Source organism: Cervus elaphus, chromosome 10 (genome assembly GCF_910594005.1).
Source record: "Cervus elaphus chromosome 10, mCerEla1.1, whole genome shotgun sequence".
NCBI lineage: Eukaryota > Metazoa > Chordata > Mammalia > Artiodactyla > Cervidae > Cervus > Cervus elaphus.
The window spans coordinates 21,279,258-21,304,317 of NC_057824.1; the positions used below are offsets into that span (position 1 = coordinate 21,279,258).

Sequence of the window (25,060 nt, forward strand, 5' to 3'; positions counted from 1 at the left end):
GAAATAGCAGGGTAAAAATTCTGTCACCTTTCTTCCAAATTAAGACATTACTTCCATTTTTCTCAGTTGAAATATCAAGGTAAATCATTAGTTCCGTGAATGGGACTAATGGAACATCCACTCCCAGTATGGATTAGCAAAGTCAGCTCTTAACGGATTCCTATTTCCACATGGGGTAGATGTGTGCAGAAGCAGGTCAATATCACCTGCTTTGTCTTTCTAGTTTCATAAATAGATTTTAAATTACAAAAGTAGCATGTATTCACTGTAATGAGGGAAGCAGGCAAACACACAGACACACTTATCTGTATGGAATGACGCAGTGATATCCCCCCAATGTGTCTGCAAACACATGCCTTTCAAGTAATCTGTAATCTGACTCTCTGGTAAGTTATCTTTCCACATTTTCTCCATAACAATGCAAAGAAGGACATACACCAGTGAGAACAAAGTATTGGAGTTTCAGCTTCAGTATCAGTCCTTCCAATGAATATTCAGGACTGATTTCCTTAGGATGGACTGGTTGGATGTCCTTGCAGTCCAAGGGACTCTCAAGAGTCTTCTCCAACACCACAGTTCAAAAGCATCAATTCTTCGGCACTCAGCTTTCTTTATAGTCCAACACTCACATCCATACATGACTACTGGAAAAACCATAGCTTTGACTAGACAGACCTTTGTTGGCAAAATAATGTCTTTGCTTTTTAATATGCTATCAAAGTTGGTCATAACTTTCCTTCCAAGGAGTAAGCGTCTTTTAATTTCATGCCTGCAGTCACCATCTGCAGTGATTTTGGAGCCCAAGAAAATAAAGTCAGCCACTGTTTCCACTGTTTCCCCATCTATTTGCCATGAAGTGATGGGACCAGATGCCATGATCTTAGTTTTCTGAATGTTGAGCTTTAAGCCAACTTTTTCACTCTCCTCTTTCACTTTCATCAAGAGGCTCTTTAGTTCTTCTTCACTTTCTGCCATAAGGGTGGTGTTATCTGCATATCTGAGCTTATTGGTGTTTTTCCCGGTAATCTTGATTCCAGCTTGTGCTTCATCCAGTCCAGCATTTCTCATGATGTACTCTGCATATAAGTTAAATAAGCAGGGTGACAATATAAGCCTTGATGTACTCCTTTCCCTATTTGGAACCAGCCTATTTTTCCATGTCCATTTCTAACTGTTGCTTCCTGACCTGCATACAGATTTCTCAAGAGGCTAGTCAGGTGGTCTCGTATTCCCATCTCTTTTGAATTTTCCACAGTGTATTGTCATCCACACAGTCAAAGGCTTTGACATAGTCAATAAAGCAGAAATAGATGTTTTTCTGGAACTCTCTTGCTTTTTCGATGATCCAGAAGATGTTGGCAATTTGATCTCTGGTTCTTCTGCCTTCTCTAAAACCAGCTTGAAAATCTGGAAGTTCATGTTGCACATATTGTTGAAACCTGGCTTGGAGAATTTTGAGCATTACTTTACTAGCGTGTGAGATGAGTGTAATTGTGCGGTAGTTTGAGCATTCTTTGGCATTGCCTTTCTCTGGGAAATAAAGGAAGGAAGTCAGCAACATTCATATTATATCCACATTACACATGTTGATCACATTTTGTGTCATTTAATATCACATTTGCGCTTCCCCCATGGCCCAAGTGGTGAAGAATCCACTTGTAATACAGGAGACCTGGGTTCAGTCCCTGGGTCCGGAAGATCCCTTGGAGGAGGAAATGGCAACCCACTCCAGTATTCTTGCCTGGATAATCCCATGATGGGAGGAGCCTGGCAGGCTCCTGTCTATGGGGTCGCAAAGAGTCGGACACAACTGAGCACAGACTCACACACAGTAACACATTTTCACTATCTCCCATTAAGCATTTTTGATAGTTTCATGCTGTTCCATGATGTGAGTGGTCCAGAGTTCATGCAGTCATCTCTGTCCAAAAACTCAAAAGCTACGTCTTTTCTAGCCTCTCTGAAGGCTGCAGCACTTATCTTTACATATACTCCGATATACCCATCTGTGTTCCAAATCCACATGGAGATTCCCAAATACAATTGTCAGCTTCATCCCGCATTCTTGCCAGCACCTGCATCGTTTGCTCTTTTCTATAATTTTGCAAACCAGGTGGGTGAAAAATAGCATCGAGTTTCCTCTAGTTGCCTGTGCCTTTCTTCTAGTGAGGAACATCATCTTTTACATACTTAATTGTCATTTGGATGTTACCTCTTGTGGATTTCCAATGCACATCTGCTTGTTTCTCTTCCAAGTTTTCCTCATTTTATTTCACATTGAGTGGTAATTATTATTTATTTATTTGGTATATGGGATCTTAGGTCACCCAGTCAGGGATTCAACCCACAGACCCTGGAGACTTAACCACTGGACTACCAGGGAGGACTAAGAAGTAATTATTTGTGAGGTACATTACCTATGAATAATGTAAATGTTACAAACTTAATTCCTATGTTGGCCAGTTGATTCTGCTTTCATTCCACTCTACATTTTTAGTTCTGTAGGTCAATGAGTTTGTCCTTTCTTTTGTTACCAGCTTACACATAGTATTAGATGACTAGAGCCCCAACTTTGGGCTCACTGCATCACACATCAAACTCCCACTGACTATCTGTTTTACATATGGCAGTGTGAATGTTTCAGTGCTATTCTCTCAAATCATCCTGACCTCTCTTTCCCTCACTGTGTCCAAAAATTTGTTCTTTATATCTGTGTCTCCTTTGCTGCCCTGCTACTAGGACTGTGAGTACCATCTTTCTAGATTCCATATTTTGATATGGGATATCCATATGCATTGATATGCAATATTTCTCTTTCTCTTTCTGCCTTACTTCACTCTGTATAATAGGCTCTGGGTTCAGCCACCTCATCAGAACTGATTCAAATGTGTTCCTTTTATAGCTGAGTAATATTCCATTGTGTTCCTGTACCACAACTTCCTTATCCATTCATCTGTCGATGGACATCTAGATTGCTTCCATGACTGGCTATTCTAAATAGTGCTAAAATGAATATTGGGGTAGACGTGTCTTTTTTAATTATGGTTTCCTCAGGATATATGCCCAGTAGTGGGATTGATGGGTCATATGGTAGTTTTATTCCTGGTTTTTTAAGGAATCTGCATACTGAAATTTTCATCCCTGGCAACAAGAAAAAAAAAATTTATATCCTAGGCAAATGCTCAAGGACCTAAATGTTATCAAAATGCAAAGGCATCTCCTCCTTGATTAACTTTTATGAAACTCAAGGGCAAGTGGTAGTGGCAAAGTTTTAATTGATGTATTGATTGCAGATTTTATGGCAGTAGTTGTATGGAATTCATAAAGCAATGGTTTAAGTGGCAGAAACAAACATAAATCAGGCCTGCCCTGTTCTACTTTCAGGTAATTGATAAAATTTCCATTGCTTTCTGTAATTAAAGTAGCAGCCTAAATTAATTGATGGCTTCCTCGTTCTTCTGCCCAACATAGAAAATGTCAGTAGGTGGAATTCAGTTAATAGAAGGTACCTGAACAGGTCATTGTGCTACTGATAACATTAGTTTAACGAACCATGCCCTTCTTTCTCTCTCTTTTCAGTAACTCACACCTTCCTGGTGACCTCTGAGAGGCTTTTTCTAATGTTTTCTGGAGGAATCACTTAAAAAGAATAATAATCAGTACTGGGGCGAGGCCAGTGAATTTTGTCTTTGGACAAAATTTAAAGAAGCACCAAGAAACTCAGTCATTAAGGACTTCCCTGGTGGGTCGAGTAGTTAAGACTCCTTGTTCCCAGTGCAGAAGTCCTGGGTTCTCTCCCTGGTCAGGGAACTAGATCCCACAAAGTTAAAGAAAGGGAAGTCGCTCAGTCGTGTCCGACTCTTTGCAACCCCATGGACTGTAGCCTACCAGGCTTCTCTGTCCATGAGATTTTCCAGGCAAGAGTACTGGAGTGGGTTGCCATTTCCTTCTCCAAGGGATCTTCCTGACCCAGGGATCGAACCCAAGTCTCCTGCATTGCAGGCAGACGCTTTACCCTCTGAGCCACCAGGGAAGCAGATCCTACATGCCACAACTAAAATTTCACATGCTGCAATTGAGACCTAGTGCAGCCAAATTAATAAACATTAAAAGCAAAACAAAACTCAATCATCAAGACAAATAACATTTTAAAGCAATAGTTTTTTTTTTAAAAAAGGAAATGAGTGGAAAAAGATCCAAGATCAGCAAAATATCAAAATTTTCCATAAAAACAAGATGAATATTATTCAGTTTTCTTTCCATGTAGGATCCAATATGGCACAGCCAAGCACTTCTTTATTTAAATTTTGAGTCTGTTTATCACAAATTGATTAATAATCATTTAATTTTTTTAAAAAATTGCATGAAAATATGATTGATCCTAATTACTGAGTGTTTTGGGACTGTGTCCCCATTACATTTTTAAGCCCAAGGTGAGTCCTAGTTCCAGCCCTGAAATAAAAGATAATAATGATAATGATAATAGTCAGTAGTTTTTGAGTGCTTACTATATGTTAGGCATTCTACTGTGCTAAGTCACTTCAGTCATGTCTGATTCTTTGGCACCCCATGGACTGTAGCCCACCAGGCTCCTCTGTCCATGGGATTCTCCAGGCAAGAATACTGGAGTGGATTGCCATGCCCTCCTCCAGAGGACCTTCTCAACCTAGGTATTGAATCTGCGTCTCTTACATCTCCTGTATTGGCATGTGGGTTCTTTACCACTAGTGCCACCTAAGCCCTTCATATGAACGTTCTCACTTAATACAGGAAATCTATGCTGTAGGTGTGATTATTATGCCCCCTTCTCACATGAGAAAATTTAGGCTTCAGGAGATTGAAGAACTTGGCTGTGGTCATTCAGCTGGATCAAGGATGAACCAGTCTGACTGAATCCTGAGTTTTCCATCTTTCCCACTCTAAACTTACACACCAGAGATTCCTTGTTTTGTTCCTGGAAAAATCTGAGCAGAGAGATGTCAGATGGACCTTCTAGACAGCTCTCCATTTTCAGCATTCAAGCTCTGAGGTTGGGCTCTCTCCTTCCCATCCCAAGATCCCTGGAGAGTCCTTTTTTCTCTGTCTGTTCTTTGGCAAAACTATTCTTTGAAAAGATAGTCAATATTTCCATCCTCATGGCTTATCTAGTCTCCATTGTAACTACTCATTTTGGTCCTTATAGCTTGAAAGTAGCCACAGATGATACATAAATGAATGGGTGTGACTAGGCTTCCCATAACAGTTTATTTACAGAAACAGTCTTTGTGCCAGATGGCTAAGAGGGCCACAGTTTATCATCTCCTTCATCAGGCCATCATTCTCCTCTGATATGGCAGGACCCAGGGCAGCTGGCTACTGGGGTGGTGGTAAAAGGAGACTTCCTTCTGAAGAGAACTCTTGTGTCTCTTTTGCCTTTTGTACCAATGATCACATTTTAAAACAAATGATGTTAGGTAGGCACAGAAAGAGAATCCCCTTCTGATCCATAGTAAAGTAAGATCCATACATACATTCAGTCCAGATACAATGCATTGACTTAGTTTTGCCTTCACAATAAACAATAAAGAAACATATCTGGATTTGGAGCCCCGCTTTTGGAGCTTTGACCTTCTCTAGGGCTTTCTTGGTGGTTCAGATGGTAAAGAATCTGCCTGTCATGCAGGAGACAGAGGTTTGATTCCTGGGTCGGGAAAATAACCTAGAGGAGGAAATGGCAACCCACTCCAGTACTCTTGCCTGGAAAATCCAATGGACAGAGGAGCCTGGCGGGCTACAGTCCATGGGGTTGCAAAGAGTTAGACATGACTGAGCACGCACACACACACACACACACACACACACACACAGAGTAATTCACTTGCATTTGCAATCCTTGCCCCACCCCTGAACCCCAACGGGCTAGCTCCTTTACTGACATCTGTGATCACTCCAGCTGACTCACGATCACAGGCCACTTGGTTGTTACTGTTGTGTCCATTTTTTATTTATTTTTTATCAGTTCCAAGAAAATTCTTAAAACACACTAGTTGAACACCCTCAGTTGTTCACAGGGAAAACCCAGCAAAGGAGAAGCCAATGGCTCTCCCAGCGCTTTGCTTATTAATCTCCATGCAGAAGAGGGCTTTTGTCTTTTTCAGATGGGGGTCTCACTTCCGCAATAGGCTGCCAGTTGCAAAAAAACTACCATCCGGTGGTGTGCCCCCAAACATCTTATTTGTCTTGATATTTCTTGCACAGAAATACATGTGACAGATAAGGAATCACTGGAGAATACTTCGCTTTGTGTCAGACAAATATTAAAACAATAAACTACGTTGCCCTGGGATCCTCCTGCCTGCACAGCCAGAGAACGAGGCCGAGATGAGATGTTTCTGAAAGACAGGGAGGCAGTCATTCCGGGGGAATTCCCTGGAAACCCCAGGTCCTGTGATAGCACCCACAGTATTTTTTCTTATGTGCACCCGCACACAGCCTGGTGCAGAGCTCGCATGGAAGTCCTTGACCGTGACTGTGTTCTCCTTCCCCCAGCCCTGAGCAGAGGCCAGAGGCTCCTTGTCGATTATCTCTTTTATATATAGTGGTGAAAGTGAAAGTGTTAGTCACTCAGTCGTGTCCAACTCTTTGTGACCCCATGAACTGTACCTTGCCAGGCTCTTCTATCCATGAAATTCTCCAGACAAGAATACTGGAGTGGGTAGCCATTCCCTTCTCTAGGGGATCTTCCCGACGCAGGGATCAAACACAGGTCTTCTGCTTTGCAGGGAGGTTCTTTACCCTCTGAGCCATCAGGGAAGCCCTGTATAGTAGTGTATATATATTAATCCCAAACCCCTATTTTATACTCCACCTTGCCACTTTAGTAACTGTAAGTTTATATTCTACGTCTGTGCATCTGTTTCTGTTTTGTAAATAAGTTCATTTATAGCATTTTTTTAGATTCCACATGCAAGTGATATCATCTGATCTTTGTCTTTCTCTAATGTGGATTTAAAATGGAAAAAAAGAATACCTATACTGAGTTCAGAGCTAGGATCTTGTTTGATTCCTGGAAAGTAAAGTGGTGCGGCCTGATACACTGGTGCAGGTGTATGTGTTTAGGGAACCTGGCTTTGTAAGTGAAGCCAAGCACTCCCAGTCTGCTGAGCTGGGAGTGAGCAGCTTAGGAGGGAAGGAAGAATCACCTAGAGGGGCTTCCCAGGTGGTACTAGTGGCAACGAACCAGTCTGTCAATGCAGGTAAAAGAGGTGTGGGTTTGATCCCTGGGTGGGAAGATTCCCTGGAGGAGGGCATGGCAACCCACTCCAGTATTCTTGCCTGGAGAATCCCATGGACAGAGGAGCCTGACAGGCTACAGACCATGGGGTTGCAGAGAGTCCAACACACTTAGCCAATAACAACAAGAACCACCAAGGACACTCAAGCCCTGCGGTGGGGATGCTTGGTATTTCTTGCATAGAAATGTGTCCAACCACAGGGAAGTGGTCCCCTCCTTGCCTTGCGTTATTTCTCTTCAAAAGCAGATTTCCCCACACACAGCAAAGATGCATGAAAGGAAAGTGAACCTGGCATAGGTCCTTTAAATACAGTTGTTTTAACACTTGCTTCATGAGGAACTCCAAAACACCCTTGTCTTAAATCATATGTTCATTCATGTAAAAGCAGTGACCTGCCTAGAGCTCTTTTACTGCTACTGGAGACCTCGGTGTTCAATGTGTGCTAAGTCGCTTCAGTCACGTCCGACCCCACGGACTGTAACCCTCCAGGCTCCTCAGTCCCTGGGATTCTCCAGACAAGAATACTGGAGTGGGTTGCCATTTCCTCCTCCAGGGGATCTTCCCGACCCAGGGATGGAACCCGTGTCTCTGAAACCATGTCTTCTGGGTCTCCTGCATTGCAGATGGGTTCTTTACTGCTGAGCCACTGGGGAAGCCCAAATACCTGCTTACCTGTGATCATTAAGTGGCATCCTTGTTTTAAAAGTTTTCAGGCTGCTTGAGGCATTGTAGCTCCTCAAACAAATGGCTCTTCTTTCCTTTTCATTCTTTGATGAGATCTTCTCCAGGTGCTTTTGAAAGTTCACCAACAAAGCTGGCTTGGAAGGTTTATGTCAGTCTAGTGCCTGGACAGCTGGACCACATCTGAATGGTCCTCCTTCGATCTGGTCTAGGTGGGCATGTTGGGGGAGGTCTCCAGTTGGGAAATCAGATGGGTGATTCCAGGTCCAGAGAGCACCTGTAAACCTCTGGGTTTGTTTGGGAACGTTGCCCAAAGGATAGGACTCAGTTTTCAAGTCTGGAAGGTGGTTCTCAAACTCAGATGGGGTTTGACATCACAGCGATGGCTGGCTGTGAAATGAACGATGCTTTTGCATCACATTTCCATCCCGCAAGTCCCCATCAACCCCCATCTAGGGCCTCGCGTTCATGGAGCCGCGGCAGCCCCAAAGAACCATGGGAAATTCAGCCCAGCATAAGGGAGCTCATTTATCTCACTTGCCCCGCTTCCTACCTGGAGAGGCAATTCACCGAGCTTGCTGTTTCAGCCAGCTGTTAGCTAGATCATGAATGATTTAACAATTGAACCTTTACTGTGTGTATGCACTCAATAAAGTAATTATTTATATAAATTATTAGCCTTTTTTTTTTTTCCCTCCACGGCTGCCTGCAAAAAGCTACATTGACACCAATACAGGTTTTGTCAGAGGAATAGATGCTGGTAAATCGCTTCCTCCGAGTTACAGTAGGTCTCAGCATCTCAGGGCTTTGTCTCCCTAGGTTCCTTCTAAGGACAGAAAGCACTTTTGCAGACGCCTTCTGAGGTCCTGCCAAGTCAAACACTCCAAGATGGAGATGCATTCTTATTTTGTTTTTGTGTTTGTTTTCACTGAATGAAATGTTACAAAAACCCTTCCCAGGAGGGTGATGTCAGTACATGTAAGTAGATAGAACACACAAAGGTCTTTAGCACAGAAAAAGCTTCTCACTGCACATTTTAGCAGCCTTGACCCTCCCCACATGTCTGTTGGATTAATCTGCCCATTTGTAACCTGGGAGAAAAGAGACGACCAGCCCCTAAGTTCAGGGGGTAAGCAGGAATCAGGGGATAATTAGATAATATCCGAGGCTGCTGTCCTCATTCAAAATCCCAGAGACCTAAGGGTTGAAAGAATATTCAGGTGTGTGAGCATTGTGGGTTTGTGGGGAGGTTTGTTGAGACTTCTTAAATTTGTTAAGTTTAGAAACATGTCTGCTTTGGGAACACCAAACTCACTGCTCAGAATGCATCCCTGTATCGGCATTACATGCTTTAATGTATATTTTTTTACCTAGATGACTCATTTCTTTCCAAGGAAGACACTATTTCTAACCAAGCTGTGAGTCAAGTGACATTCGAGAAAGTGAGTTGCTCAGTCATGTCTGACTCTTTGCGACCCCATGGACTATACAGTCCATGGAATTCTCCAGGCCAAAATACTGGAGTGGGAAGCCTTTGCCTTCTCTAGGGGATCTCCCCAACCCAGGGATCAAACCCAGGTCTTCCGCATTGCAGGTGGATTCTTACCAGCTGAGTCACAAGAGAAGCCCAAGAATACTGGAATGGGTGGCCTATCCCTTCTCCAGCAGATTTTCCCGACCCAGGGATCAAACCGGGTCTCCTGCATTGCAGGCAGATTCTTTACCAACTGAGCGATGAGGGAAGCCTGAAAATAAATATAGAATGGAAGAAATGTCACCTGCCCCCCTTTTCCACGCCCTGGCCTGCAGCAAGGTCTCAGGGAGACTTGTCGACAGATTCCCCCTGCAAATTAATTCAGTCCATGTTGAATCAGGGCTGCTTCTCTCAGATGTGGTATGGACTAAGGGAGGTGATGGAGCCGCTTGTCCAGTCAGTAGGAGGAAAGTGAAAATGGAAGGCCTGGAAGCAGCTTAGGGGGGCTTCCCAGGTGGCGCTAGTGGTAAAGATCCTGCCTGCCAGTGCAGGAGATGTGGAGACATGGGTTCAGTCCCTGGGTGGGGAAGATCTCCTGGAGGAGGGTATGGCAATCCACTCCGGTATTCTTGCCTGGGAAATCCCATGGACAGAGGAGCCTGGTGGGCTACTGTCCATGGGTCACAGAGAGTCGGACACGACTGAGGCAACTTAGCATGTACACACATGGAGAAAGTGGAAGTGGAAAGTTTTTGCCTAAAACTGACAAAGGATGCCTTTGTTCCAGCGCCTCCTGCAGTAAATAAGCTCTCAGGGCCTGGTGTCAAGCTGTCTGGGTTCAGATCACTGGAGAGTTTCTGAGCTGCTCTCTGTTCACCTTTCCTCGCGAGGAAAGTGGAGATGACAGTTAAGACCTGATTCGTGTGGTTCTGTGAAGAGTTTTGTGAGTTCCTCTCTGGGTCTGGCCATTAGCAAGTGTTAGTGACTAGTAACTGTCTCATCATACAGTAAAATCTCATCATTCTGATCATGAGTCCAAGAGGATGGAATTATGCCAACTGTAGTCGCCACTTGTAACGATTCCAGTTATCACTGCCTGAACTTTGAGACACGTGAGGTCCACAGTCTCTCATCACTAATGTCCTCATTAAATTTCTCTTAAAATAGACATCCTTCCGAAGCAGCAACTCTCACCGGGTCAAGGACTGTCACTCATCTTTCCTCCGTAACAGAACTACTATGGCATTCTGAGTTTATCTGATGATATAATCAATAGACATCTCAGCGTGTACCTGGGGCCAGGTCATCCTCTGGGTACTAGAGACACAGTCTGGACAAAGATAAAGTCCTCAGGACACCTCAAGAGAGAGGTCGATAAGGAGAGTGCAATCATATGAAGTGGTAGGAACGAGATGGTAGGTGAGGAGGGGAAAAGGTGTGGTTTGGTGTTGGCAGTGGTGGCATCAAGAAATGTGGGGTAAAATTGAGACGAAAAACCTTTGAAGGAGGAGGTGAGGTTGGAACCAAGAATTAGATTAGGGAGTCGATGTTTAGAGTCTGGACAAAAGCGAGACTCTTTATCACTGAGACACAGGAGTCAGAGAAGGCTGGAGGAAGTGAGGTCTGTTGGTCTCAGACAGTGAAGATTTAGGTCAATAAATTCATCTTTGGCAATCAAGCCAGCACAATATCCCCATCATTTTTTTTTTTTTTTCCTTTCAAAAATGTACATCTCTCTCCAAGTTCTTGCCAGTTCTTTCCACACATCCTCCTCGGACCTGTAATGGCCTAGAAACTTCTGGCTAATTTGGATTTGACTAAAACTTTTGTAGCATGACGTTATGTAAAGAGATTCAATTATGGTGCGCAATGTTTTGTGAGTAACTGCCGCCCATAAAAAGTTAATTAATCAGGGCTGTGTCAATTTCCTTGTGCCATGTCAATTTGCTGCCAGGTAATTAATCACTAATCACCCACCAAACAGCAGGCGGGGGTGGTGGTGGGGGGCATCCCCGAGCCATTTATTGTCTTTCTCCAAATAAATGGCACGTGCAGCCGGCAAGAAACACATCTTGCCTTTCATAATATTTTTATCGACACTTTTGCAAGTTGTAATAGACTGCACCAACAAGCAGCTGCAGTTCAATGGAATATGAATATTAAAGAAACAAATGAGCGGAGATTTATAGGACATTGCGTTTCTGTTATGTCAGTTTTGAGATTAAACCGAGCAAATGAACAGTGAAAAATTACTCTTCCATGTGGAGAATGGTGATTAGACTTGTACATTAATTAGAAATTTTTGTTTTCCTATTCAATGCATTTCAAATGAGGATGTCCTGTAAGAAACTGTTTGTCCAAAACGTAGATTTATTCACTTCTAAACAGCAGTGTTTAATATCAACATGCATTTTAAAATGAAACAAGAGCCGATCCCAAATGTGAGTTTCAGGGATGAATAGACGTGCGTATGAAAACCAGAGAGTCCAGCAAATTAAGTGGCCATTTTGGTCTTTTTTGTCAATGACTGCCTGAATGCAAGACTGACTCCCTTCTTACTCCTAAGCCTGGAAATCACTGAATTTTAACAAAATTGAAAGCCTTTCTGTTTTTATTTTGACCTAGAACCGAATATGGTCTGTCATGTTGTTTTCCATTTAATTTTATTTAAAGACAGTGACCTCACTGTGTATACATTCTGTGTTACAAACCAATTTGATGTACCTTTCTGTGAGATCTGTCCTGCAAATTGCACGAACATTTTTTTGCCATGTGGAAAAAAAGTCATCAGGTTTTTATGCGGGCTTTTTTGGACGATGCATTGTGATGTTTATCACAGTGTGCTCTGCCTGTGAAATTGAGCTATCCTGGTTGTTTATTTCACCTCGGTATGTTACCTATTATGCCACTTCTTAATTTATGGTCCAGCTCATGGAATGGGAGTTCCCTCGAGGGGAATCCTGTAGAACCGTGAACCTGCTGTTGAAACCGCATCTGTACCCCCAGAATTGTGTAAGTGAATATTTCCTACCGTAAATTACCCACAGAACAATTCAACCCCCAAATGAGCATGAGCATGTCTGTCTTAAAACATTTCAGGGGTGGGGGAGGGGAAGGTGGCATTCACGAAGCAGAGAAGAGGAAGAACAGACAAAGAGAGCTTCCCCCACCCCCTCCATCCTAACAGCACACCTTTTCAGGGCATCTGGCAACCTCATGCAAATTCAAACCCATGCACAAATGCAAAGAATAATTGCCCGTTAAAGCAGTTGTATATTTTTATGGTTTTGATGCAGAGTCTGCCCCCTGTCGGGTTTTGCATCTGCTGTTCTTCCATCTCTCCCAGAGCTCTAAAACTTTAATATGCAGTTTATAACCCTCAAGTATTTTCCACTGGTTTTGTTGTGTTCCTTCTCTTGGGATTTCCGGGCTTGCTGAGATGATCTCATTTGTGTTTATTTTCGAAGGTAAGCACCACATTCGTAAAAGAGACAGAGGGAAGGGATCGTGCGTTCATCACTGTAAATACATTGAACTCCGAGCTCCTCGGAGGTGGCGGGTGGGGGCCTCTGTCTTGCGGGGGAGACAGGCAATAAGCAGTTGACACTTTGGTAAATGGCCCATTTGTCTGGTTGATACACCCACACATCTTCCGTTTAAAAATGTTGATTTGCCTTGATACTTGCGCACATCACAGCATGCCTCTGGTTACATCCCTGAAGTTTCCGTTTCATTGAGTTCCGCAGTGGAGAACTCCTTATTCCTGAGAGCCGAGACAGTTGCTCTGCTAACCTTGTCCCTCTCTGCTCTGGATATAAATCTAGCTGAAGGTTGGGAGTGGGTGGGCTGCGGATGTCGAAGTGTCAACAAGATGTGCAATTGGCATTTGCTCCAGAAGTTCAGGCCCTGTTTTCTTGGAGAGAAACTCATTTTTAGCTTATGAGCTAAATCCAATTTTCATTGCAGTGATACCAGATTTTTCACTTTGATTCATGCTGGAGCAGGTTAAAGAGGGAACCTTTCCAGTATAGTGAACCTGTGCTTTTTTTCCCCTCCCTTGCCTCCCTCATGCCAAGAACTAAGGATTTATTTGGTATCCACGAAGCAGCCTGAGTACTTTCCATTGTTTGCCATTGATGGTCTGTTTACATGCTTATTAACTTGAAGTTCAACTAGGAAAAAAAAATCAAACTCCAGCTTTGGGGTTCAGAAATGCCTCTAATTTGGTGTCTTTTCTTTCAAACATTGTTCTTTAATTAACAAAGAGGCATTTACAAATATTGGACAGGGTGACAGGTGAATGACTTTTATTAGCATCGATTTAATCTGTTTCGGTAATGGAGAGGACATTGTGAGTTTCCCCTTGGCCTTTTGCATTGGATTTATTCAAGATGTATTGCCCGCTTCCTGTGTCCAAACTCCCGAACTGGGGTATTGATAGGTGACATAACTTTCGGCAAAAGAGACAAGTCATGCTGTAATGTAAACACATAATTAAGATGTCTTCTTGTTACCAAACCCAAGTTCATGTGACCAAAGTACCGTGAGACCAAACAATACCTAAATGTCAGAGTTTGGGGGCAGGAAAGGTTTATTGGCCTGCAGGGCAATGCAAGGAGATGGGTGACTCAAAACACCCCGAAATCTCTAAAGGGCTTCAGCAAAGCATTTTTAAAGGCAAGGTGAAGGAGGTGCTTGGTCGGTTGTTGCAAGCTTCTTGATGTCAGAATCCTTTGTTCTTGTAACTCTCCATGTAGGTCTGATCACTATATTCCTGTAAACCTCCAACAAGACAAATGTTATTCTCTGTTTTGCAACTTTTTATCTCCATATGAATGGAAAAGTGTTACACCCTTAAAGATCAGAGCCTTGAGAATGGGCAATCCTGTCTATTTTAGGCTATAGGCAACATACAGCAAAGTCTGATGGCTCAGCGGGTAAGAGAATCTGCTTGCAAGGCAGGAAACACGGGATTTGAGTTCAATCCCTGGGTCTGGACGATCTCCTGGAGGAGGGAATGGCAGCCCATTCCAGTATTCTGGCCTGGGAAATCCCATGGACAGAGAGGAGCCTGGCGGGCGGCAGTTCATGGAGTCACAAAGAGTCAGACACAACTGAGCGACTTGGCACAGCACATTACATTCTCTTTACATGGTTCAAGGATAAAGCCATTTTGGTTTTGTTTAACCTATATCCTAATCACCTAAGTATACACTTTGCAAATGCAGTTAACCATGCTCTATAAGCCAGCACACACGGTAGGCAAGTAAAAATGAATAGATCAGCTCCTACCATCCCACTGGAGTCTAAAGGAAGCTTGACAAACAGTTGTGGCTTTTTGCCCTTGAATTTGACCATTTGTCTTAGTTGCAAGACAAGAGAGCCACACTGTCCTGACCCAGCCATAGAGGGGAAGTCCTCTCATGGAGACGGGAAGAAACACAGAAGGTGTAGCTGTCAGGCAAGGTAGGGATTATAAAGATTGCTGTTTCCCAGTGTTCCTTGTTGCACACATTCATTGCAAAAGACTGAGATTTGCCGGCTTGCTAGGGAGCTCCATGTGGGGCTGTATGCAAGGAGGAACGTGACCAAATACCTTTTACTGATGGGTACAGAGGGGTACCACCTGTCTGGGGTGGGGGGAATTTGAGCTCAACTTCTCTGAGAACAAGAAACCAATCTCCAAACCCTGATACTGTGCAGCAATAAGGTGAATTTAAGCGAATGAGGGTGGGCGATAATTCCCAGCGCAGTGCATTTACCCAAATCATCTCCCTTTTCATCAGAATCACACGTATTCCAAGTCTGGTTGCTATTTTGGGGTCAGGATAGCATCTTCTGAGTACGAGTGTAGCAGTTGCTTTTATAAAGCTGATTGAGATCTCATGTATTATTTGCACACTGTTTTTCTGCAAATCTTGAGCAGCATGCTTTGATAAAGGACAGGGTTATGGTCCTTTTAAAGGAGACTGACATCTGTTCATCATCAAAGCATGTCCAGGCATGGTATTAGGTAGCTGATATGTTGTTGTGCTAGGCAGTTTCCTAAATCCGGGAGCAGAACAGATAAAAAACACTGCGTGCATGGAGCTTGTGTTTTAGCTATGGTGAGAGTATTTTTTTTCCTTCATATCTGTGATCCAAGTTACTTGATTGCTAGTACGCCCAGGAGGATTTGGGGTAGGCTTCTTCAGAAGGAGATTACAAAATAAAAGGGAGGGACGACGAAGGCATGAAGGAAGGAATGGATGCTTAATCCATTCTGTGTACCTTGACACCGAATTAAATCTCAGAGAGTTTTTTATGAAATAGAAAAGAATAGCTTTATTGCTTTGTCAGGCAAAGGGAGCCACAGAAGGCTACTGCCTTCAAAACTGTGTGTCCTGACCTGGAGGGGGTGGTGAGGAGTTTTACAATAATGGTTCATAGAGGAGGAGAGCTTGACTAGCTCCTGGACATTCTTCTGATTGGTTGGTGGTGAAGCAAGTGGAAGTCAGCATCACCAGTCTTCCGTTTCCAACTGGTCTGGGGTCTGTGTACTTCTCCCACCTGGTGGGGGTTTCAGAATCTGCAAAACAACTCAAGGATATTATTATGTGTATCCGTTAAGGAGGAGCCGAGACCCTACCCTGCAAGGCTGCACTGTTGTTTCTTAGCTACTTCTGCTTTGTCCCTGCATCCCCTCCCTTCCCTAATTAGCAACTGTTTGAACCTGCCTGTTGGAACTCAGGGAAAGTCTTGGAGGCTGAATGAAGCTGATTTCCTGTAATCATGGAATGGGGAACACAGACAGCCTTTTGTGCCCTGGAGCCCCACTGGGTCCTGTTTGGTTTCAGGAATGAGGGAGGGAAGGAGAGAAGAGGGGAAGAGAAGGGAATATTCATCAATGACAGTGATTAACTAGAGACTTCATGAAGACACCCTTTGGCCAGCTGCAGACAGCAACAAGAAGGGATAGCTGAGCAGACATCCATCTGGGAAACTTACATGCCTGCTCCTGTAACAGGAAGCCCCTGTTACAATTTGTTGTGGTTGTTCAGTCGCTAAGTCATGTCCGACTCTTTGCAACCCCATGGACTGCAGGCTCCCCTGTGCTTCACTGTCTCCTGGAGTTTGCTCAAACTCATTCCTGAATATTCACTGGAAGGACTGATGCTGAAGCTGAAGCTCCAACACTTTGGCCACCTGATGCGAAGAACTGACTCATTAGAAAAGGCCTTGATGCTGGGAAAGATTGACAGCAGGAGAAGGGGACAACAGAGGATGAGATGGTTGGATGGCATCACTGACATGAGTTTGAGCAAGCTCCGGGAGATGGTGAAGGGCAGGGAGGCCTGGCGTGCTGCAGTCCATGGGGTCGCAAAGAGTCAGACATGACTGAACAACTGAACAATGACAACATGTCCATTGAGTTGGTGATGCCATCCAACCATCTCATTGTCTGTTGCCCTTCTCCTTTTGTCTTCACTCTTTCCCAGCATCAGGGCCTTTTCCAATGAGTCGGCTCTTCACATCAGGTGGCTCCTTATCTTACCTGAGGGCACTTGGCCTCCCAGGAAGTTGATGTGCAGTCCTTCCCTTGTTCCTTTAACAACCGGAATCTCTTTAATGCACCCTGCTTGGGGCAGCCCAAAGAGCTTGGTAGGAAGACCTGCAAATCCCTTATCCTGCATTGAGAAGGCTATTTTCTCCCTGCAGCCAAGGGGGTACACAGCAGCATCCTGGCTTTCCCCTTCTAGCAGCTTGCATTCCCCTGCTCTACTGCCGAGCTTCTGTTTCATGTTCTATCTCAACATCTAAATCCTCCAAGAATTATTGTAAAACCTGCTTGTCGCTGAGAGGGATCTTGTCTGGCTCACTCCGTGCCGCAGCCAACGATAATGAATGGGTCAGCGTAATTACCGCGTTTCCTCACACAGGCAACCAGCTGCTCTGCCAGATTGTGAATTTTTCATTTGCTTTATTTCAAAATCCAGGGTGTTCCTCCAGAAACTTAATATTTGAACTGTGGCAAGATCGCGTTGGAATCAAAGGCTCGCTCGCTCCTTTTCTCCCCAGTGCTGAAGCCAACTATCTCACAACTCTTGGCCTTTTAGGATATTATGATTGCCCTGCTTTCCCCATTGAGGCTGATACCTCTTTGCAATTTCAAGAATAGTAGTTGGGCTTCCCAGGTGGCACTGTGGTAAAGAATCCACCTGCCAGGACAAGAGATGCAACCGACACGGCTTCTATCTCTGGGTTGGCAAGATCCCCTGGAGGAGGAAATGGCAGCCCACTCCAGGATTCTTGCCTGGAGAATCCCACGGACAGAGGAGCCTGGAGGGCTACAGTCCATGGGGTCGCAAAGAGTCACACTCAACTGACCGACTGAGCACAGCTGAAACACCAGCTAAGAAACATGGGCGCTGAGGGGCTGGCAAGCTGAGAGTTAAGTACTGCTACAGGATTTGTCTTGGCTGACAATTTTTTTTTAAAGTTTAAGAAATAACCTGGATGGTCTTCTGTGACATAAAGGACATAAATAGAAAGATAAAATCATTCTGGCTTGGTTCTACCATCCTAGCATTTTACTAACATCATCAGAAAAGGATATGGTAGAATCCAAGAAACAGCCTGGCTGTCAGCTATTCAGGAACACATGAAGAATTCCATATGGTAGTCAGTCTGTCTTCAACTTCCAGGTTAAGAGTTATAGTCCAGTCTGAGCAATTCCATGAATATAGGATCGGGAATAACTCCTATGGGAAATCCCACTACCTTCCCTTTCCAGCCTCCTGCCACCAATATGCAGCTACAAATCTACTCTGTCCAAGGACTCTGGGAGTAAGGGAGCTGATGGAGTGAAGGGCTTCTACTCTTTCTAGTTATTTTTTCTTTTTATAGAAGAATTGATTTACAATATTGTATTAATTTATATGGTACAACAGTTATTCAGTTACACTATTTTACAGATATTTTTTCTCTTTCCTTTTGTTTTTTTAAATTATGAAAGCATGATAACACCATTACAAGAGACTTGGAAAATACAGAACAAAATTACTTATAGTTCCACCATCTAATTATTTTTTAAAGTAGAGAAATTAAGATTTTTAGTTGGAGTTTCCATATCAAACTCAAAAATTGGTAGAATGAATAGACAGAAGAGAAGAAGGATACTGTAGACCTGAAAAGCACCATGAACCAATTCAACACGATGAAGATTTATACAATTTTCACACAAAACAGGATACAAATTCTATTCAAGTTCCCATAGACTATAAACTAGGAGACACTGGAACATATCCAGGGACATAAAACAAGGTGCAAAAAAATGTCATGGTCTAAAGTAATTGCAGTCCTACAGAGTCTGTTTTCTGATATTCTTTAAAAATTCTTTTTTCCATTATGACTTATCACAGGATACTGAATATAGTTCCCCGTGCTATGCAGTAGGACCTTGGTGCTTACTCATTCTGTATATACAACCTTACATCTCCTAACTCCCACATCCCTGTCCATCCCTTTCTGAACCCCTTCCCCCTTGGCAACCACCTGTCTCTTCTGTTCTGCATGTGGAGGGCTTCTGCTCTTGAACATGATGGCAGGGAGGGAGGCTGTTTGGATGTAGAGGGAGGCGACTTTAAGATCAAATGACACACAACACCCTGAATTTGGCAAAATACATACTCTGGGAGAGGGGAGCTTGATGTGTCACCTTGACTCTGGGAAAGAGCCTCCTGGGTGGTGTGGCCTTTCTGAGCCTTTATCTTCCTATCAGACCAAGAAAAGCTGGGTCCTTCCCAGCCTTGCACGTTGCTACCAACACTGTCTAAAATCCCAAGAGAGATGGAACAGGGGAGACAGGGCTGTGGACACGAGGAAACCCATCCTGGTTCTTGTTCATTCCACCTGGCTCCCTCTCTAACAGGAGATACTTCAAGCTCCTGTTAGGCAAGCAGGATGAGAGGAGAGAAAGGAACAAGGAGAGAATGGATAGTCTGTCAGTCATCTAGTTGGACCACATCCCAGGGCTTCATTCACCCGTCTTTAAGTCATCCAGAATCAACTGTGTCCAGTATCTAGAACCTACTGTGGACAAAATCCAGGGGCTTCTGCTGATGTGGGGGGATGCACGGGGAAATGCAGGGATGAATGGGATCCAGTGGGGGCCCCTCAAGGAGCTGGCAGATGAATAGAAGAGGTAAACATAATAAATAAGTGATTTTCTTCTCCAGACCAGTACCCGTGAGAGGCTGGGTATTCTGTGAACTAGAGTTCCCGGAGAAATGAAGGCTGGGATTGCTGCGTTAATGGTGTTAATGCACTTCCCTTGGGCTTCCCAGGTGGCGCTAGTGGGAAAGAATCCTCCTGCCAATATAGGAGACATAAGAGATGTGGGTTTGATCCCTCGGTTGGGAAGACCCCGTGGAGAAGGAAATGGCAACCACTCCAGTATTCTTGCCTGGGAAATCCCATGGACAGAGGAGCCTGGCGGGCTATAGTCCATAGGGTTGAAGAAAGTCGGACACAGCTGAAGCAACTTGGCGTGCATGCACACACTTCACTCACCTTAGGATATCCTGAGCCTTTCATATATTAATAGATCTCCTGGAGCAGTGGTTTTCCAAATGTATTTTCCTAAAAGAGCATCCCCTCCATGGGATTCACTGCGGGTAACAGTGCCTGCTGAGAGTGGGATGGGACGGGCATGACCAGCATGGTGATAGCCTGTGATTCAGGGACTAGAAAGAGCAGCATGGTGGGGTGATGTCCTCAGGGTTTCATGGACCTGATGCATTAGGGTTTGCGGACATCCTAGGAAGAAGGACATCCCAGGCAGAGGAAGCTGTGTTAATTATCATGGGTCTCAAGCATCAGGCTTACTTTCCCTCCTGACTCTTGACCAAGTCACTTGGCTCAGAATTTCCGCACCGCCACCCCTGGGAAGATAACCCTGCGCACACTTTCTCTTTCAGAGTTGAGTCCTCATACTTCTCTGCAGTTATTGTTGTTGTATAAATGGTTTTATAAGCTGTGTAAATGGATAGGGGGCTAATGGGATCTTAGTAGTGATTTGTTCGTAGGAGCATGAGGGGTCTGTACATGTCTGATGCATACACTTGTCTGTAGGTACAGTGTATTTCAATTAAAACATTTTCACTAGCAATATAGGCTCATAAGGGCTTCCCCCGTGACTCAGCAGTAAAGAATCCACCTGCCAGTGCAAGAGCCGCAGGAGACTCGGGTTCTATCCCTGGGTGGGGAAGATCCCCTGGAGAAGGAAATGGCAACTATTCCAGTATTCCTGTGGTGGGCAATCGCACGCACAGAGGAGCCTGGCGGGCTGTAGTCCATGGGGTCACAAAAGAGTCAGACATGATTTAGCAACTGAATAAGAAGCAACCCTAGGTACCTAAAGGGAAATATGGAAAAAAATTTAAACCAGGATGGAGAAAAGCTATGAGTAGACAAGCAACATTTTCTCATGAAGTTTAGCCTCACAGATAACTACAAACACATTGAAGTATGTATGTATTTGTATATATAATTATATACATATGCACATATATATAAATAAGCATGTATACATATTCCCATACTCATGCACACATACATGTGATATGCACACTAACACCCAAGATTATTTTATATACACATATATACCTAATCAGGCTTTCCTTGTGGCTTAGCTGGTAAAGAATCCACCTGCAATGCAGGAGACCTGAGTTTGATCCCTGGGTTGGGAAGATCCTCTGGAGAAGGGAACAGCTACCCACTCCAGTATTCTGGCCTGGAGAATTCCATGGACTGAATAGTCCACGGGGTCACAAAGAGCCGGACATAACTGAGCAGTTTCCACTTCACTATACATAATGACTTACACATGTACACATACTTATGTGTATGCGTACATATACACCTATGCATATTGCATGCTCATCCACATACCTATCATGCACAATACCTATATTGGCCAGGTATGCCTGTAAATAGATGATAGGCAGATGTGAGAACCCAGTACACATGCATCTTGCAGTCTGCCTTTTTAAAAAGTTAAGTTTATGCAGTGAGCATTTCCCGTTAGTAAGAATCCTTTGTGAATGTTTGTCCTCGATCATGGTCCCAGGGATCACTGAGTTAGCCCATCCTCTGTAGAATCGAACCTTGGTCTAGTCCCTCCAGGCTGCCTTTAGAAGTCTGACTCCTGGAAGGAAGGGGTGCGGGTGTCCGGCCCTGGCCTACGGCGAGCAGGGTCCTGGGTGTGTTTGTTGTGGGGGCATGGTTCATCCAAAGGCAGCCGCAATCTGAACCTTCTGTTCTCTCCTCCCGCCCACAGTGCCCGGCTTCCCGTATCCAGCCGCCACGGCGGCGGCCGCCTACCGAGGGGCGCACCTGCGCGGCCGTGGCCGCACCGTGTACAACACCTTCCGGGCCGCGGCGCCCCCGCCCCCGATCCCGGCCTACGGCGGGTAAGTGGGGAGCCCCCCACCGCGGGCGGGCCTCCCGCCCCAGCACGCCAGCCCCCGCCCCAATCCCTGCGTGGTGCGATGGAGTGCATGCCTGCCTTGACCGGCCCTCCGGAACCGCCCAGCATGCAGCCCGCCCGCTTGCGGTATAGCACCTTGCAGAGTCTTGAAAAATGAGTGTAATTTGTCTTGTCATGGTTGGTGCCTTTAAGCATTCTACGTGTCACATGTTGTTATGGAAATTCTCTTTGAGACTGAATGCTGGAGAACAGAGAAATGGTTACAGCCCAAGACGTCCTTCTGATGATTGCAAACATCTGGTGATTAAGGAGGTTGGATCACATACGCCCCTTGAGCCTCTCTGCTGGGGAGACAGGAGGGTTTAAGACGGAACAATTACCAGGGTGGTCTTGTCCCCCTCCCCAAAGATATACTGTGCTTCAAGGTGTATGAACCTTTGGCCTAGAAGAGAAAATTAGGTGAGGAGGTGTACTCTTAAAGCTCAAAGAAATTGGAATTGACTCATTGCGTGGGATTTTTCCAAAATGGTTTTGCTTTCCTTTTTCCCTCTTTGAGGAGAATTTGTTTGCAGATTAATTTGTTCCCCATGGCCTGTTTGGTCTTTCTCTGCATGGACTTTGCTGTTGCCAAATGAATCTCAAGGAATGGTGGTGAATGCTATTTAAAAAAAAAAAAATGGTACTGGTGTAATGGGCTGCAGTTTCAAAGTGCTACCCTGTCTGCTTTGCTATTAGGAATCTTGCTGGTACATTCTGGGTCCCTAGCATCCTGTTAGGAATCCTTCTAGATTATCAGAATATTCTGGCCCCCTGGAATCGGAGAGAGAGAAGTCCCTAAAGCAGTAGTCCTCACAGGACACTGGGAAAGTCTGTAGACCTTTTTGGTTATTGTGATAGCATCTATTGGGTGGAGGTTGGGGATGCTGCTAAAAATCCTACAAAGCGCAGGACGGCCCCCCACCCAGCCCCCCAACACAAAGAGTTACCAGGACCCAAATGTGGCTTCCCTGGTGGCTCAGGGGTAAAGACCCTGCCTGTCAATGCAGGAGACTCAGGTTTGATCCCTGGGTTGGGAAGAGCCCCTGGAGGAGGGCATGGCAACCCACTCCAGGATTTTTGCCTGGAAAATCCCACAGAGGAACCTGGAGGGCTGCAGTCCATGCAATCACAAAGAGCTGGACACAACTGAGCTGACTGAACACACACACACAGGAAAACTCAGCGGTTCCCAGCACAGCCTGGCGCAGGTCTTCTCTGGTCAAGGACTGGCTTTCTGGTCTCTAGAAAGAATCTGGTTATATTCAGGACTGTGTGAAAGGGTTAAATGCATTTTCTATGGCTCTTCAGCTTATCTGTCTTTTAGAAAACCTGAATAAGCCTAGATCATGTCTATTATGTTGATGACAAAGGGAGACGCTCTTTGTTCATTATTTAGTCATATCTCACCCATTCCAGAGTAGAACATTTGAAGTGTTTTAAAAACAAATGCACATAACTAAAGTTAAGGATATTAAGAAATGAGACTCTATGAAATCATTAGAAAGGGGAAATAAAAGAGAAATAAGACAATGTCCATCATTTCTTAAATGATCATTAGACTTTGATTAATTCTGAGCTTCTTAGGGCAATTCTGAGCTTCTACTGCAAAAACAGTTTTGTTTTGTTTTTTACTGAAAAGGTGGAGGATCATAACAAACCAAGGATGAATTGACCTTAAATTCTCACAGTCCTCCAAAATAATACATCTGTGTGTCCTAAGCCTTTTATATCTGACCAAGTGTTGTGAGGAATCATTGATTATATAGTGATTATCTCCAGTCCACAGTATTGAGCCCACTTTATAGATCCAGAAAGGCAGAAACAAAGATTTATTATTGCCAAGGCCACAGAATGAGTAATGAAGAAAAGAAAGAATTACCCTCTGGGCTCATGTAATGACTGAAGCAAGATTCATAAGCGATACATGCAAAATTGCATGTTTATATCATATTAGTTTGTCTGAAAATCATTATCTTACCTCAGTAGATGAAAATTGTCACTTTTCAGTCTACATACCCTTGGTATCTCATTACTATACCAAATAGAAAAATAAAATAAAATTATATGGCTTATCCTCATATGAGCAATTTATTTTTAAAAAATCTCTGAATAATACACCTGCTGTAAAATTGAAATTTGCTAACTAATAATGAACTTGCTCTTTGCTAGGAATAGCCAGGCATAACTAATGAATGCCACATTTGCCAGGGAGAGACTTAGGCGTCTCCAAGTGGTAAAACACATTCTTGGTGACTGCTTTGTACATGATTTCACTTTAATATTCCAGCCATCTTCCTAATCATTTTGGTTGTAATGGTGGATTGTGCCTCTTTGCTGGCAATATTATGGCTGGAATTCTGAAATCACACTTAGTAGAAAGGTAAAATTCTCAAGACAGGAGGACCAGAAAATTTAGAAATGCTAGGGATGTGTATGTCCATGTCTGCATGTTCTATTAGAGCAGAGTACTGGTCGAAAGGAGGAAATTCAGCCAGTTGCCTGGGTGTTTTGCTGGATTATAAACTGCCTGGAGTGCATTGGTACCAAGTGAAAAAGTGGGAACTGAGCATCTTCAGTGAAGGCTTCTTTTTCTTCATTGGCTTAAGCTGAAGGAGTCCATAGTGGGAGGAGAAGGAGCAGTTCATCTTCAAACAAAGAGCACCAAGGAGGACACAGAATAGACCTTGGCTGGCGTGGAGAGCCCTAATCTGTGTTGACTGAAGCAAGTAGCAGAGAGGTTGCAAAACCCACGTCTTTTTCCAGGAAGTGATGTCATCAGGATTCAGGAGATCCAGGGGATGGTGTGGGTTTCTTATAGTTTTCCGTCTTCAGAGTCCTTTGGTTTCCTGGTTCTAGATTTGACTGTCTTTCTTCCAGCCCAGTTCTGCTCACCATTGCCTCTCTCAGCTCCATGAGCTGAGGATGCCGAGGCAGATGACACCTTTGAAGGAGTTTCTTACAGGCAGGGAGAGGGAACACCATAGATGCTAACAATTTTAAGACGTGTGGAAGTGGAAAGATAGGCTTTTGAGAGAGTGTTGCTGTTCAGTCCCTCAGTTGTGTCCAACTCTTTGCAACCCCATGGACTGCAGCATACCAGGCTTCCCCTGTCCTTCACTATCT

At 44.2% G+C, this 25,060-nt stretch overlaps 1 protein-coding gene across 19 annotated transcripts in view; it reads left to right on the top strand.

Moving 5' to 3' along the window:
• Nucleotides 1-25,060, top strand: part of RBFOX1 (RNA binding fox-1 homolog 1) — a 1,671,014-nt gene that overhangs the window by 1,580,842 nt on the left and 65,112 nt on the right. For all 19 annotated transcript variants that reach the window (XM_043914258.1, XM_043914265.1, XM_043914257.1 and 16 more), the window contains one exon: nucleotides 21,749-21,881. In XM_043914258.1, coding sequence (XP_043770193.1) covers nucleotides 21,749-21,881 — 133 coding nt within the window. The remainder of the gene's footprint in view (nucleotides 1-21,748; nucleotides 21,882-25,060) is intronic.